General features: G+C 39.5%; 1 protein-coding gene across 3 annotated transcripts in view; it reads left to right on the top strand.

The window, feature by feature from the left end:
- Positions 1-17,092, top strand: part of C15H9orf85 (chromosome 15 C9orf85 homolog) — a 64,642-nt gene extending 47,550 nt beyond the window's left edge. Inside the window, 2 exon segments of one of the 3 annotated variants that reach the window (NM_001261161.1) lie at positions 7,976-8,089; positions 8,853-9,060. In NM_001261161.1, coding sequence (NP_001248090.1) covers positions 7,976-8,089; positions 8,853-9,003 — 265 coding nt within the window. In that variant the 3' untranslated portion in view covers positions 9,004-9,060. 3 annotated transcript variants of the gene reach the window in all.
- Positions 17,093-17,948: the final 856 nt, after the last annotated feature.

The raw sequence follows: 17,948 nt of genomic DNA on the forward strand, positions 1-17,948 counted from the left end.
TAGAGATGGGGTTTCATCATGTTGGCCAGGCTAGTCTCGAACTCCTGACCTCAAGTGATCTGCCACAAAGTGCTGGGATACAGGCGCAAGCCACCGCACCCGGCCATATTCTACATATCTATCTGTTCCTTCATGTTTACCAGTGTGGCAATACACATCGGCCGTTTTTCAGTTTCAGCATTTTTTTTTTTTCAGACGGAATTTTTCTCTTGTTGCCCAAGCTGGAGTGCGGTGGCGCAATCTCGCCTCACCACAACTTCTGCCTCCCAGGATCCAGTGATTCTCCTGCCTCAGCCTCCCAAGTAGCTGGGATTACAGGCATGTACCACCACGCCCGGCTATTTGTGTATTTTCAGTAGAGATGGAGTTTCTCCATGTTGGTCAGGCTGGTCTCAAACTCCTGACCTCGGGTGATCCGCCCGCCTCGGGCTCCCAAAGTGCTGGGATTACAGGTGTGAGTCACCACGCCTGGCCTCCAGCATTTCTTATAATAGGCTGAGGCTCTGAAGGTTAATTAGTGATTCGAAAATTGTGTCACCACGGCCAGGTGCAGTGGCTCACGCCTGTAATCCCAGCACTTTGGGAGGCCGAGGCGGGCAGATCACGAGGTCAGAAGCTCAAGACCAGTCTGGTCAACATAGTGAAACCCCATCTCTACTAAAAATACAAAAATTAGCCGGGCATGGTGGCATGTGCCTGTAGTCCCAGCTACTCAGGAGGCTGAGGCAGGAGAATCGCTTGAACCTGGGAGGTGGAGGTTATGGTGAGCTGAGATTGTGTCACTGCACTCCAGCCTGGGCAACAAAGCAAGACTCTGCCTCCAGAAAAAAAAAAAATTTGTGTCACCACATTCCAAGAGTATTAAAATGTCCTAGAGTGGGGTTTTAGTCATTGATAGTTCTTTGTATCACATTATAGTATAAAATAACCGTAAACTGTGGCTTTACTGTTGCCCACAACCATGGTCTGACTGTCTTTAAAGGTGAAAGCAGTAGAGAGCTTTTATTAGTTCCATCAATGCCGCTCCATTTCACGAAGACTCCAGTTCATGCTTTGATTTAAAATTGGCTGCCCTAAAGTATTGAATAATTTTTATTTTTTATTTTTCCTAAACTACACTTGGTCAGAGGTAAATATTTTGTACCCATTATGAATTATTGGCTGTAAACCCAGTACTTTGGGAGGCCAAGGCTAGAGGATGCCTTGAGCCCAAAAGTGCTAGACCAACTTGGGCAACATAGTGAGACCCTGTCACTACAAAAAAATAGAAAAAAATAGCTGGACGTGGTGACTGCTCCTATAGTTCCAGCTATTCTGGAGGCCAAGGTGTGAGGTTTGCTCAAGACTGGGAAGTTGAGGCTTCAATGAGCTGTGATTGTACTACTGTACTCCAGCCTGGGCGACAGAGTGAGACCCTGTCTCAAAAAATAAAACTTAGAAGTATTGTAATCTACTTGTCTACTACATTAAGACAAGGCAGTATACTTTGTATACCTCTTCATTTACTTTCAAACTTGTAATCTAGGGACACAAGGAAGTGAATTGTGTAATAACTTCTTATACTCGAGGTACTTAGAATTTGGGGATATTGTTTCCTTAAAAGCATTCTCTAAGTAGCATATCATGTAATCCCATAGTAAAGTTTTATGATCTTGCTATGTTGAGTACAGATTACTTAGAGCCATTGCAGGCAAATAAGACTTTATGTAACTTCAGCAATGTTGTGTTTCTGTTTTGTACACCAAGGGTGGAGTACTGTGGCTCACTGTTTACGAAAGTACCTCGTCATCACATACATGAGAGTACAGCAGGAACTGAATTATGTTAAAGGTTAAAGTGTAATAACCAGGAAATGAAGGCAGTGCCAGAAGAGTTGTAATCACGTAAAGTCTTTTATTTCTAGCAAGTAATAATCTATTTTATGTCAGTCCCAAAGGGAAACCCTAAGAAGGTAGAGGATAAATTTTACTTCCTTCAAACAGATTTTCCAGATGTTGATATGTTTAATCATACAATATAAAAAGTTGTGTTACTGGCCGGGCGCAGTGGCTCAGGCTTGTAATCCTAGCACTTTGGGAGGCCAAGGCAGGCGGATCACTTGAGGTCAGGAGTTCGAGACCAGCCTGGCCAACATGGTGAAACCCTGTCTCTACTACAAATACAAAAATTAGCTGGGTGTAGTGGTGCGTGGCTATAATCCCAGCTGCTCAGGAGGCTGAGGCATGAGAATCGCTTGAACCCGGGAAGTAGAGGTTGCAGTGAGCCGAGATCTCACCATTGCACTCCAGCATGGGGGACAAAAGTGAAACTTCATCTCAAAAAAAAAAAAGTTGTGTTACTATGACAACAGTATCTTAAAAAAATCTTAAGGGTTTTTTGTTTTTTAACTGGGGTTGTGGAAGGGATGATACAGTGATTACTAGTATAATTTGATGCTACTGTTTTGTTCATGCTAAGCTGCCAGGACTTTTAGTACCCATTATAAAAAATGAGACTCAGAGAACTTAAAGTGACTTTCAGAGATTACATTGTTACTGGGGGGATCCTTGCTCCCAGAGCTCCCAAGATGGTGGCGGGCCACTTCCAAGATGGGGTGGCAAGCCTTGTGTTCTCTGACCTGGGGTTCTTGGCCTCACAGATTCCAACGAATGGAATCTTGGGCCATACAGTGAGTGTTATAGCTCTATTAGAAGCTGTGGGTCATGGAAAAGAACCATGGAACCCGGTGACTAGTGTTCAGCTCAATTAGGACAAATCCAGGCACTTAGCCATGCAGGAACAATGGCAAGCCTTTAGCCCAATCGGGAGTGGCAGTGGGCGCCTCCCTGGATCAGGAGCACAGCGGATGCTTTGCCGGATCCAGAGGGATGGAAGTCAGTGGCAGGTCTGCGACAGCGGCAAACAGCAGTGGTGGACAACAAGCAAAAGCTCAGCTCAAGCCCTAAGAAACACAGACCAGAAGAGAGTGCAGTTGCAAGATTTAATAGAGTGAAAACAGAGCTCCCATACAAAGGGAGGGGACCCAAAGAGGGTAGCCCTTGCCGGCTAGAATGCCTGGATTTATATCCTGATCATCGTCCCTCCCACTGTGCTCTCAGGTGATAGATGATTGGCTATTTCTTTACCTCCTGCTTTTGCCTAATTAGCATTTTAGTGAGCTCTCTTTACTACCTGATTGGTTGGATGTGAGCTAAGCTGCAAGCCCCATCCCAGCTAGGCTTAGAGATTCTTAGTTGGCCCAGCTAGGCTTAGAGATTCTTAGTTGGCCTAGGAAATCCAGCTAGTCTTGTCTCTCAGCATGACAAGGACATGTCAAGGGTGGGCTAGAATCAAGGTCTCCAGTTTCCCAAACTGGTGTTTATTGCCAGTGCTAAAGTGATCCTCCCACCTTAGCCTCTGAGTAGCTGGAACTCCTACACTCTGGTAGGTGGTGTGCACGCCCACCCTGGCTAATTTTTGTGTTTTGTATAGATGGGGTCTCTCTATGTTGCCAAGGCTGTTCTCTAATTCCTGGGCTCAAGCAATTCTCCTGCCTGGTCCTCCCAAGGTGCTGGGATTACAGGCATGAACCACTGTGCCCACCCAATAGTAATATTTTTAAGAAGTGTATTGTCTCCTTTATCAAGAAACATGTAAACAATGGTGACCTGTGTTTTTATTTGACCATAGTTTCCACTAAAATGATTAGTTGTGGTATATTTATGGCCAGAATTGTTTGAGTGATTTGTTTGAATGATTGTTTCTGGGAATTGTGTTTGTTAAAGTGAACTAAAGATAGCCTGATAAGGACTCCCTATATCTATATTTGAGTCATTGTGCATGAACTGCAACCTAATTTAATAGGTAGACAAGATTGAAAGCCTAACTTAGGAGTAGACACCTGTAACAATAGCTGAGTCTTGGCCAATCCCAGCAGCCATACTTCAACCATTCATACACTGCTGAATGTTCAAACTGTGTTCAAATAAGGCAAATACTAACCTGTAACCAATCCCAGCTGTTTCTGTACCTCCCTTCCTATTTCTGTACTGCACTTTACTTTTTTTGTCTATAAATTTGTTCTGACCATGAGGCATGCCTGGAGTCTCTCTGAATCTGCTGTGATTCTGGGGGCTGCCTGATTCGTGAATCATATATTGCTCAATTAAACTCCTTTAAATGTAATTCTGCTGAATTTTTTCTTTTAACATGTGTATTGCATAAAGAAATGAAAAGAAGGCAAAACTATCATTATTTTGACCTTTCTGAAGTTTTCTTAGCAATGAACTCATAAAATACAATATAGCCATTTTTGAGGGAAATTTGGAAAAATTTATATTTAGGCGAATTTAAAATTTCTCCTTACCATTGTAGGGAGGTTTGAATTTTTCCCCTGAAGGTTTGGTAATTTAAATCTATAAAACAAACATAATACATAAATTAACAAGGGAAAAGGGCATACAAATTTTATTGTGTACATACATGTGCACAGGAGTCATGAGTATAAAAAAAAAAACGCAGAGGCAAGGTGGTTAACACTTTTGTATCACCTTGAGATTACAGAAAGATTAGGGGGCTCAGATTTTGGCAAAGCAGGATATTGTGGAAAGACAGTTATGAGTGGGGGAGAGGAGAAACCTGGGCAAAGGCAGTCTTGTGCTGCAGATGAAACTTCAGAGGTAGTAGCCTCACAGGGCCTCTGGTAAATGTTTCTGTCAGACCTGTAAAGTTTTAGAGCTGAGTTGATCTTTCCTAGATCCAGACAAGGGCGGGCTTCAGAGGAAGCCTGTTTATATCTGTTGTTTACTTCATTTTATTTCCTCTGCAGATGCAAATCATCCTCACAAAAGACAGCTTTGCTGGCTGTGTTTGCAGGCCCTCTAAACAGCCATCTCAAAATGTGCCAAAGAAGCATATTTTGGGGTGAAATATTTTGATTTTTTTCACCATGAATCTTATAAGAGAAAATACCCAGTAGTGATTGGAGAATTTATAAATGTTTTTTAAGATGTTTCAAAATACTTAATAAGTTGTGCCAACCTCTGGCTTGTTTTTTTCATTCTTTTAAGAGTGTGTTTTGAAGACGAGACATTTTTTATTCTGATGAGGGTCCATCTAACAAATCATTCTTTCTAGATCATGGTTTTGTTGTTCTAGATAAGATATCTTTGCCTAGCTGAGGGTCACAAATAGTTCTTCCTATGTTTTCTTCTAGAAGTTGTATAATTCTTGATTTTATATTTGAATTTATGTTCTATTTCTTGTTAATTTTAGGGATAGTCAGTTTTTCCAGCATCGTTTGTTGAAAAGACTGTCTTTTCTCTATTCAGTTACCTTTCTACTAACTTGAAAATCAGTTGGTCATATATGTATGTGGGTCTATTTCTGGTCTTTATTCCATTGATCTGTGTGTCTCTCCTTTCACCAGTACTATACTGCCTTGATCACCACCTTGTGATAAGTTTTGAAATCACGTAGTGAGAATTCTCCAACCTCATTTTTCATTTTCATAACTCTTTTGGCTGTTATAATTTCTTTGCTTTTTCTTATAAAAAGTAATTAGTGATTGCTAGAAACATAAAAATACAGTTTATGTTTGTTTACTGACCCTATATATTGTGATTTTATTAAACTCACTGTTTATGTCCAGTACCTTTTAAAAAATAGATTCATTGGTGTTTTCTATATAGACAATGATTTTTTCTTCTAAATAAAGACACTTGTTTCTTCTTTCCAATCTCTATGACCTTTCTTTTTTTTTTTTTGGCTGCTATTGCACTGCCTGGGACCTCCAATATGATGCTGAAAAGGAGTGGTGAGAGCAGATATTCTTGCCCTGTTTCTGATCTTATGGGGAAGGTATTCAGTCTTTCATCATTAAGTATGAAATTAGCTGTAGGTTCTTTGTAGTTATCTGTTTTTAGGTTGAGAATGTTTCCTTCAGTTCATAGTTTACTGAGAGTTGTTATTATAAACGGATGTTACATTTTTATAGAGCTTTTTTCACATCTATTAACATCATCTTATGGTTTTTCTTAGAACATTGCTTTAGTGAATTATATTTATTGCCTTTGAATATATTGAATCAGCCTTGTACTCCCAGGATAAATCCACTTGGTGCATATACATATATATATATAAAGAGAGAAAGCATGCGAGAGAGTGAGCAAGTGTGTGGCAAGATTTTTATGTATTGCTGGATTTGATTTGCTAACATTTTGTCATGGATTTTTCCATCTTTGTTCATTAGAAATACTCATCTGTCGTTTTCTTGTTTGCTTTTTTTGTCTTGATGTTAGAGCCTTATCAAATGAGTTGAAAAATATTTATTCCTATTTGTTTTAAGGATTTGTGTATGATCACTATTATTTCTTAAATATTTGATAGAATTTATCAGTAAAGTCTTTTGGGCCTGGAGTTTTCCAAAAAAAAAAATAGAGTTTTTTTAGAGTTATGATTAAATTTTTCTTTAATAAATAGAGGAGTATTTATCTATTTCTTCTTCAGTGAGTTTTGATATTCTTTCTTCGCAAAACTTTGGCCATTTCTACAGAGTTATTGGGTTTATATGCATAGAGTTAATACTAAAATTTTCACATTATTCTTTGTTTTTTGAGACAGAGTCTTGCTTTGTCATTTGTTAGAAATAAGTTTTCAGTGCCACAAAAGAAATAGCACTCGGACATAAATTTTCTCAGCAAGGCAATTTTACTTCTACAAAAGGGTATGTTTCATGGATGAGGCAATGGCAAGAGCACACCTATATACATCTATTATGTCAGTACTGCACAGTCTGGGTTACTGTAGGTTTGTAGTGTGTTTTGAAATCAATACATGTGAATCTTTCCATTTTATTGTTCCTTTTCAAGATTGTTTTGCCTATTCTGGGTCCCTAGAATTTCTGTATGAACTTTAGGATTAGCTTGTCAATTTCTGCAAAAAAGCCAGCTGGAATTTATCTGTAGATCAGTTTGGGGAGTATTGCTATCTTCTCAATATTCTCAATATTAAGTCTCTCTTTTTTTTTTTTTTTTTTGAGATGGAGTCTCACTCTGTTGCCCAGGCTGAAGTGCAGTGGCCCATCTCCCAGGCATGCCACCACACCCACCTAAGTTTTGTATTTTTAGTAGAGATGGGGTTTCACCATGTTGGCCAGGCTGGTCTTGAACTCCTGATCTCAGGTGATCCGCCCACCTCGGCCTCCCAAACTGGTGGGATTACAGGCCTGAGCACTGCTCCTGGCCTACAATATTAAGTCTTTTCATATAAAATATGGGATGTCTTTCCATATAGTTAGGTCTTTAGTTTCTTTCAGTGATGTTTTGTAATTTTCAGTGTATTGGTCTTGCACTTCTTTTATTGAATTTATTCCTTTATTCTTTTATAGATTGTTTATTGGTAGTGTATAGAAATACAGTTGAGTTTTATATATTGATCTTGTTTTACCACATTTTTAATGACACTTAAAAAAAATCCAGCAGTTTTATTCTGCAGCTGTAAACTGTTATCTAGAAATGCGATATAATTAATTTAGAGTGACATAAGATAAACACCTGAAATTGAAATCTAGGAGTTTTGATTGTTAGGCTGCTGTTGTTTTTTTTTTTTTTTTTTCTGAAACAGTGTCTCACTCTGTCACCCAGGTTGGAGTGCAGTGGTGCAAACTCGACTCCTTCAACCTCCACCTCCAGGGTTCAAGCAATTCTCCTGCCTCAGCCTCCTGAGTAGCTGGGATTATAGGCATGAGCCACCACGCCCAGCTAATTTTTTGTATTTTTAGTAGAGATGGGGTTTCGCCATGTTGGCCAGGCTGGTCTCAAACTCCTGACCTCATGATCTGCCTGCCTCGACCTCCCAAAGTGCTGGGATTACAGGCGTGAGCCACCACGCCCAGTCTTGTTAGGCTTTTTAACTATACATTTAGACACATCCTCTTATTTTACCAAATAAGTCTGAAATAAATATAAATAAATTAACATTTTGTTTTTTATTTTAGTGTTAAATGTTTACAAAAGACAGTGAAGGATTCTTATCACATAATGTGTAGACCCTGTGCCTGTGAACTTGAAGTTTGCGCAAAATGTGGAAAGAAAGAAGACATTGTTATTCCGTGAGTGTTTCCTTTTATGTTTGACGTTTACTCTTAGTGATTGATACATGAATGTCTTTTAAGAGATGATCCATAACTCTTAGACTTAAGTTGCATGTCAAACTTACATAGACTTTTAAAATTATTTTTCTATCATTACAATAAAAGTGAAACTTTGTATTTTAAAGAAAGCAAAATATTTATTGGTGAAATTCTTATTCACTACAAAAGAATTACGCGTTATGTAACTTTTCTTTTAATAGATATCATGTATTAATTTTTTTGAGCCTACTTTAGTGACAATAGTGTTATAATTGGTTGGATCTCGAGTTAGTGTTCAAGGAATTTTTTTTTTTTTTTTTTTTTTTTTGAGACAGAGTTTCGCTGTTGTTGTCCAGGCTGGAGTGCAATGGCACGATCTCGGCTCACTGCAACCTCCGCCTCCCAAGTTCAAGTGATTCTCCTGCCTCAGCCTCCCAAGTACTTGGGATTACAGGCTTGTACCACCACGCCCAGCTAATTTTGTATTTTTAGTAGAGATAGGGTTTCGCCACGTTGGCCAGGCGGTTTCGACCCTCTGACCTCGGGTGATCCGCCTGCCTCAGCCTCCCAAAGTGCTGGGATTACAGGCGTGAGCCACCGCTCCTGGTTGGATCTTTTTCTTTATACTTACTTCATTAGGTTCTTGTTAATCAAGAAATGTAGTGGTAAAAGTCTTTTCAATCTACATGGTTAAATAATGAAAGCCTGAGAAATAAATAGAAACTTTTTCTTTCATCTTTAGGTTGAATAAAGAAACAGAAAAAATAGAACATACTGAAAATAATCTAAGTTCCAACCATAGAAGAAGCTGCAGAAGAAATGAAGAAAGTGATGATGATTTAGATTTTGATATTGATTTAGAAGACACAGGAGGAGACCTTCAAATGAATTAATATCACTGTATTAAAAGTTGGCCGGGCACAGTGGCTCACGCCTGTAATCCTAGCACTTTGGGAGGCCAAGACGGGCTACACTCCAGCCTGGGTGACAGAGCGAGACTCTGTCTCAAAAAAAAAAAAAAAAAAGTAAATTTAAGAATGTGAAATTCTGACCACCTTTGGCTTTGATTATTTTCCAAAAGATACTGTGAAATCCTAATGAGGAAATCAGAAAAAGCTATGGAAAAATAGACAAATTTCATACAGGAACAATGTAAATTGTGTATATTACTTAATACCAAACTAAACAAGATTCAGAATTGATGGTTGTATAAGAACTAGCTCATGTAAAAATAAGATGACATTATATTGCCTCAAAAATTGGTCCTCAGTAAGTGCCTTTTGATAAATGATCTCAAATAAATGACTCATAGCAAAAGCCGTCACTTATGTTTAAGTGTTACAAAGCAAAAGCAGTTTTTTCAAAATAATGTTTAACAAGCATATAGCAACTCCTCTTTGTAATTTTTTTTTTTTTTTTTTTTTGAGACGGAGTCTCACTGTTGCCCAGGCTGATGTGTAATGGCGCGATCTCAGTTCACTGCAAGCTCTGCCTCCCGGGCTCACGCCATTCTCCTGCCTCAGCCCCCCGAGTAGCTGGGACTACAGGCGCCCGCCACCACACCCGGCTAATTTTTTATATTTTTAGTAGAGACGGGGTTTCACCGTGTTAGCCAGGATGGTCTCGATCTCCTGACCTTGTGATCCGCCCGCCTCGGCCTCCCAAAGTGCTGGGATTACAGGCGCGAGCCACCACGCCTGGCCCTCTTCTTTGTATTTTTATATATCTCATCACATTTGAATCTTTTTTCTCTGGTGAAATGTATGTATAGAAAAAGTGCATATAATTTATACACTTTATAATAAATTTATGCATTTTTTATAATAAGTAATTATAGAGGAAAGTTCATGCATGTACACACCTGGGTGAGGAAACTGCCAGCATCAGGATACCCCAGCAAGCCTCTCCCTCAGCAAAGGTTCATCTTTCTTCCCAAAGTTGGTACTATTCTTCTGAATTTTGATCATTATTGTCTTAATTTTTTTACTATCCATGTTTGTACTCCTAAACAATATAAATTAGCTTGGTCTGTTTTTTTTTTTAATTCTTTTCTGTCTTTTAATTTTTTATTATATATTTTTTATTTTTAAAAATTTTATTTATTAAGTTTTTTTTTTGAGATAAGAGTTTTGCTCTTGTCGCACAGGCTGAAGTGCAATGGCGTGATCTTGGCTCACTACAACCTCCACCTCCTGGGTTCAAGCGATTCTCCTGCCTCAGCCTCCCAAGTAGCTGGAATTACAGGTCCCCACCACCATGCCCAGCTGATTTTTGTATTCTAGTAGAGACAGAGTTTCACCATGTTGGCCAGGCTGGTCTTGAACTCCTGACCTCAGGTGATCCACCTGCCTTGGCCTCCCAAAGTGCTGGGATTACAGGCGTGAGCCACCACACCAGTCCATATATTTTATTTTTTATTTTACTTTTTTTTTCTTTTTTTTGAGACGGAATCTCGCTCTGTTTCCCAGGTAGAATGCAGTGGCATGATCTCGACTCACTGCAGCCTCCACCTCCCAGGTTCAAGAGATTCTCCTGCCTTAGCCTCCCAAGTAGCAGGGACTGCAGGCCTGCACCACCATGCCTGGCTAATTTTGCACAAGGTTTCACCATGTTGGCCAGGTGGTCTTGAATTCCTGGCCTTAAGTGATCCATCTGCCTTGGCCTCCCAAAGTGCTGGGATTACAAGCATGAGCCTCTGCATCTGGCCCATAGTTTGTTTTTTCTCATGTTGAGAGACATTTGAGTTATCTCAAAATTTTCCTGTTACAACATACTAGCATGAACATTGTTATATGTGTCTCTTGTGCATTTCTGTTAGATATATATCTAGCAGTGGTAGAGGGAATCGGGTCTATGCATCTTCATTTTTACTATGTAAAACAAAACTTCTCCAGAGTTTATCCCCTTGTTCGTAGCAATGGATTAGAATTTCAGTGCTCTGCATCCTTTCTAACACTTGGTATCAGACTTTTTTGTCTTAATAATTTGTATTTCTAATTACAAATAAGCTTGAGCCCCTTTTTGTGTTTATTGGCTATTTCACTTTTGATAATAGATGATATTAGGGAATAATTTAAGTGGAATGTTATTTTAGAAAACCATACTGAAATACTTAAGGATGTAATACTAATTTACTTAAAAATATTTCAGCATAAAAAAAGTGCAGACGTAGATAACGTTTCAGTGACATCAGAAAATATTACCTGGGAATACATCAAAAAATATTCAAGAACTCTGTCAACAAAAATATAAAATCTTATCAAGACATTAAAGAAAGTGGAGGCTGGGTGAGTTGGCTCATGCCTGTAATCCCAGCACTTTGGGAGGCCAATGCAGGCAGATTATCTGAGGTCAGGAGTTTGAGACCAACTTGCCCAACATGGTGAAACCCCATGTCTACTAAAAATACAAAAACTAGTCAGGCGTGGCAGCAGGTGCCTGCAATCCCAGCTACTCGGGAGGCTGAGGCAGGAGAATCGCTTGAACCCAATAAGCAAAGGTTGCAGTGAGCCGAGATCGCACCACTGCACTCCAGCCTGGGCGACAGAGCAAGACTCCGTCTCAAAAAAAAAAAAAAAATATATATATATATATATATATATATAATTTTTATATATATATATATAGGTTGTGAAAACACAAATAGGACCTAAGTGCTCAGAAGTAAGTGGTACAATATTTCATCAAAACTTGGTTTAGACAGTTCTGTAACCTCTAGCAATGTTAATTTGAAGTATACGGATTAAATTTTAATATTAAACATTTATATGTAAATCATTTAAATATTTTAAAGGAACTTTTTTATTTTTTGAGACGGAGTCTCACTCTGTCACCCAGGCTGGAGTGCAGTGGTGTGATCTCGGCTCACTGAAATCTCTGCCTCCCAGGTTCAAGAGATTCTCCGCCCTCAGCCTCCCGAGTAGCTGGGATTACAGGCGCCCGCCACCATGCCCAGCTAATTTTTGTGTTTTTTAGTAGAGACAGGGTTTTGCAATGTTGGCCAGACTGGCCTCAAACTCTTGACCTTAGGTGATCTGCCTGCCTCAGCCTCCCAAAGTGCTGAGATTACAGGTATGAGCCACCACGCCCAGTCACTTTTTTTCTTTTTTTTTTTTTTTTTTTTTTTGAGAGGGAGTCTCGCTCTGTGGCCCAGGCTGGAGTGCAGTGGCCGGATCTCAGCTCACTGCAAGCTCCGCCTCCCGGGTTCACGCCATTCTCCTGCCTCAGCCTCCCGAGTAGCTGGGACTACAGGCGCCCGCCACCTCGCCCGGCTAGTTTTTTTGTATTTTTGTAGTAGAGACGGGGTTTCACCGTGTTAGCCAGGATGGTCTCGATCTCCTGACCTCGTGATCCGCCCGTCTCGGCCTCCCAAAGTGCTGGGATTACAGGCTTGAGCCACCGCGCCCGGCCACTTTTTTTCATTTTTAAAGTAAATCAAATGTCTTTGAATTCAACATAAGTTGTAACTAACATTTTTTAAAATACAGTTTTTTTAAAGATACCTTGAGCAAAAGAATCCAGACACAAGATATTATATACTTTATGGGCCCCTTTATGCAAAGTTCAGAAATCGTTTTAAGTAACTTACGGTGATAGACATCAGAATAGTGGTTGTCTTTGGGGAAGTGATATTGATTGGGAATGCGTATAAGGGGAAACTTCTGGAATGCTGGAATCATCTGTATCTTGATCCAGGTGGTGGCTACACAGGTACAGAAATATAAAATTCAGCACTTAAAATGTGTTTATTTTGGCTGGGCACGGTGACTCAGGCCTGTAATCCCAGCACTTTGGGAGGCCAAGGCGGGCAGATCACGAGGTCAAGAGATCTAGACCTTCCTGGCCAACATGGTGAAACCCCATCTCTATTAAAAATATAAAAATTAGCTGGGCATGGTGGCACGTGCCTGTAGTCCCAGTTACTCAGGAGGCTGAGGCAAGAGGATTGCTTGAACCCAGGAGGCGGAGGTTGCAGGGAGCCACGATCGCACTACTGCACTTCAGCCTGGCGACAGAGCGAGACTCCGTCTCAAGGAAAAAAATAAAAAGTGTTTATTTAGTTGTATGTCAGTTTTACCTCGATTAAAAAGTAGTAACACTTTTAAAAATAAATTAGTAATGTATTGTTGTGAAATCCATGCCTTAAAATGAAACAACATAAATCTTGACTTAAGCAAGAGTAGTAGATAAAACCATTCTGAGGCAGAATGATCTGAATCTCACCGCTGTGACCCTGGGCTCATTTCTTTACCTTCATTAAGTTATGTTGTGTGTGCCTTTCTTTGAAAAATGAGGGCTGTAATTTCTACAGTGTAAAGTTATTGTATTAAATATGTAAAAAACAGAGTAGGTACTCTCTTCATGATGTTTATAAACATTTCTTGATACTTTTTGGTTGAGACATTCCTTTCAAATCATCCTAGGGGGTTTTGTGGGTGTAGGAATCAGGTAAAGTTGAAACTCTTGGATGGAAGTAAAAGAAAGAAACCTGGAGATAGAATTCCTATTGCACTGAAAGAGGAGAAGCAAACCTCTCCAATGAAAACATTTATACAGGAAGGTCAGGCTTGCTATTCACAGTTTTTAATACTTGTTGAGTTATAGACTCTTAAATAATACCACCCATAAGTGTGTGAGTGCAGTAGCAAGCTTTAGAAAAAAATTGACAGTAACAACTTTATAAACTGTCCATTGTTTCTTTGTCAAAACTGTAACTATTGCTAACTGTAATTGATATCACACACACACCAAGGAACTTGAGTAAAACAAGTGATAAAAAAATTGATATTTTAAAATTACAAAATTGAACTAAAAATGGAAAGTGAATTAGAAAAACATATTCCATTACACTGAACTTTTATTCAAATTCTAAATTTGCATTTTAAATTACAAATACATTTTAGCATAATTCAATATCACCTTATGTATTCCACTTTTTATTTTTATGTAATTGTTTAATATAGTTACAAATTTATTTGTGACAAATTCTTTTTCTTTTTCTTTTTTTCTTTTTTTTTTTTTTGAGTTGGAGTCTCACTCTGTCACCCAGGCTGGAGTGCAGTGACACAATCTCAGCTCACTGAAACCTCCGCCTCCCAGGTTCAAGCGATTCTTCTGCCTCAGCCTTCAGAGTAGCTAGGATCACAGGTGTGTGCCACCATGCCCGGCTAATTTTTGTATTTTTAGTAGAGACGGGGTTTCACCATGTTGGCCAGGCTGGTCTCGAACTTCTGACTGCAAGTGATCCGCCCAGCTCAGCCTTCCAAAGTGCTGGGATTACAGGTGTGAGCCATTGCACCTGGCCTATATTTTTTCTTTAATCTGTAAGAGTTATTTATTTATTTTGTCATTATGAAGAAAAATCATAACATGGGAACAATGACCTAAATAACTGAAACAGGAAATGAACTGGCTCTGGGGAAATTGCCGTGACCAGCTGAGGTTAGAAAAGATGGTCTAGAACAGGACAAAACTGACATCTATTAGCAGAGGATATTACAACATGTCCGCAAAGTCAGGAAACAAAATAAAATGATTTTTAAAACTATGTTATTTACACTTCCAAACAGTATACGGTACTCAATATGTTTTCTGGCAAAGTACTCTAAATTTAAAGCAATAGGTCCAATTGTGACTCTGGAAAAACATATAATGAGTAATCTGGAAACACAGGGAGAATAGTATATTATATACTTCTCCCAAAAACATTCTGAGCTTACTATTTAGAAATGCAACTGAACAGTTACACATTGTTTAAAAATAAGTTTCTCCTATGTTTCTCGTCTCTGCAACACTTGTGGCTGCCAGCTGACACAAGGCAGGTGCAGTGTGAGTGGCTGCCAGTGGACAGTGACAAAAACAAGACTTACTGAAACAAACAAGTGTTTCATAAATAATTTGGAAACAACTTTGGAATCCCTTTCTTGGCCATGGAAATAGTATATTTCAGATTCTGTTAATTGATTTATGTGTGGGAAATCCTCAACTGGTAATGCTGGAAATGCTTAATGATGCTATACTACTGTCCGTAAATGTGAGAGGACATCCTACAGTAATTGAAAATCCCAGAGGAAGCAAGCCGCAGTGAGGAGCCAGGCTGTCTCTGCAGGGTCATTAACATTTGATACAAAGTTTACATTGTAGCTGTGTGGTTCCACAAGCAGGTACAACTGAAAGGGGCCCTAAGGGATAGATTAGAGACAAATCAGGAATCCACAAAACAGCTCCATAGTATGTTTGGACCAGCATTTAACCAGTCGACCTTTGTATATTTTTCCAGTCATACAGCATCCTCTTTTTCTATGATCCACTTGTCAAGTAAATTTTGCCCACACATGGGACATGCTTCTAGTCCGAAAAATAAATCATGTTCTTCCCAGCTGTAAACTAATTGCAGAGATGAGTAAAAACATCATGGAATTGAACTTAAAGCAGCAATTTTGCTTTTCTTGGTTCACTGCTGCATTAAGGAGATAGAAACTTTAGAAGGAGTTTCAACTCAGGGATCACTGTCCCTTGAGTGAGACCCCACCTGTATGGAGGAGCTGGTGAACCTATATCTGCACTTAACATTGTTGGTAGACGGATTACTATATCTTGCTATTTATATACTATTTTGTATGTAGTAGATGTGATTAGTTAAGTCCAAATTCAATTAAAATTATCCCAGTATTCCTGAAATTATGTGTTTCTTCAATTTATGCTTAAGGTTCAATTTAACTATCGTGGGGCTGTGATTTTTTTTGCTGTTATAAAGGGATTCTTGGCCTGGAAATGGTTGGGAATTACTGATAAAAATACCAGCCTTCATTGTGCTGTAAAGTCAGTTAAATTGTATGAAAGCTTTTTTCATAGTGATAATTGTCTCTATATTTTTAAAATGCTTTATTGAGGCATAATTTACATGCATGAGACTCACCAACTTGAAGTGTATAATTTAATAGTTTGGTAAATATACAAGCATTGTGCATTTATCATCACAATCCAGTTTTAGAACATTTCCATCATCCCAAAATGATCCCTCATGCTCATTTGTAGCCACTCCCCATTCCCACTCCCCAGCCCCAAGCAACTTAATCTTTGTGTGTCCATAAAATTGCCTCTTATGAACCTTTCATATAAATGAGCTCATAAAATATGTAGTCTTTGAGTCTAGCTCCATTCACCTTACATGACATTTCTGAAGTAGAGCCATGTTAAAACATGCACCGATAGTTCATCATTTTTTTTTCTGAATAGTATTCCATTGTATGGACATATTAATTTTGTTTACCCCTTCAAATTTGGATTGTTTCCACTTTGGGCTATTATGAATGATACTGTTGTGAATATTTGCATGCAAAGCCTTTGTGTGGACATATGTTTTTATTTTTCTTGGATATATATACCTAACGGGGAGATTAGATTGCTGGATTGTGTGGTAAATTCATATTTAGTTTTTAAGGAACTACCAAACTTGTGGTAATGTCTGCACCCTTTTACAGTCCTAGAGCTTTGTGAGGACTCCACACTGAGGCGGCTCCAGATCCTCACCAACACTTGTAATTGTCAGTGCATTTTCATTATTGTCATTCTAGTGTGTGTGAAGTCTCACTGTGGTTTTAATTTGTATATTTCTTTTTTTTTTTTTGAGATGGAGTCTCACTCTGTTGCCCAGGCTGGAGTGCAGTGGCAGGATCTTGGCTCACCACAACCTCTGCCTCCCTGGGTCAAGCGATTCTCCTGCCTCAGACTCTCGAGTAGCTGGGATTACAGGCACACACCACCATGCCCAGCTAATCTTTGTATTTTTAGTAGAGACGGGAGTTCACTATGTTGGCCAGGCTAGTGTCGAACTCCTCGTGATCCGCCCACCTCAACCTACCAAAGTGCTGGAATTACAGGTGTGAGCCATCACGCCTGGCCGAATTTGTATATTTCTAATGACTCATAATGTTGACTAAGCATCTTTTCTTTTTTTTTTTTTTTTTTGAGATGGAGTCTTGCTCTGTCACCCAGGCTGGAGTGCAGTGATGCCATTTCAGCTCAATGCAACCTCTGCCTCCCTGGTTCAAGTGATTCTCCTGCCTCAGCCTCCCAAGTAGCTGGGAGTACAGGCACACACCACCATACCCAGCTAACTTTTGTATTTTTCATAGAAACGGGTTTTCACCATATTGGCCAGGATGGTCTCCATCTACTGACCTGGTGATCCGTCCACCTCAGCCTCCCAAAGTGCTGGGCTTACAGGCGTGAGCCACCATGCCTGGCCGACTGAACATCTTTTCATGTGTTTATCAGCCAATCCTATATCTTCATTGGTGAAATGTCTGTTCAGATGTGTTGCCCATTTTAAGAATTGGGTTGTTTTCTTACCATTGAGTTATGAGTCTTTTATATATATTCTAGATACAAGTCCTTTATCAGATATAATGTGGAAATATTTTCTTGCAGTCTGTAATGTGTTATACATCAATTTTAAGATATCCTTCACATTGGCCGGGCGCGGTGGCTCAAGCCTGTAATCCCAGCACTTTGGGAGGCCGAGACGGGCGGATCACGAGGTCAGGAGATCGAGACCATCCTGACTAACACGGTGAAACCCCATCTCTACTAAAAAATACAAAAAACTAGCCGGGCATGGTGGCGGGCGCCTGTAGTCCCAGCTACTCGGGAGGCTGAGGCAGGAGAATGGCGTGAACCCGGGAGGCGGAGCTTGCAGTGAGCTGAGATCCGGCCACTGCACTCCAGCCTGAACGGCAGAGCGAGACTCCATCTCAAAAAAAATAAATAAAATAAAAAATAAAAAATCCTTCACATTAAGAAACTAACAGTGTGGATAGTAATCCTGGTATTGACA

The sequence above is a fragment of the Macaca mulatta genome, chromosome 15, assembly GCF_049350105.2.
Source record: "Macaca mulatta isolate MMU2019108-1 chromosome 15, T2T-MMU8v2.0, whole genome shotgun sequence".
Taxonomy (NCBI): Eukaryota; Metazoa; Chordata; class Mammalia; order Primates; family Cercopithecidae; genus Macaca; species Macaca mulatta.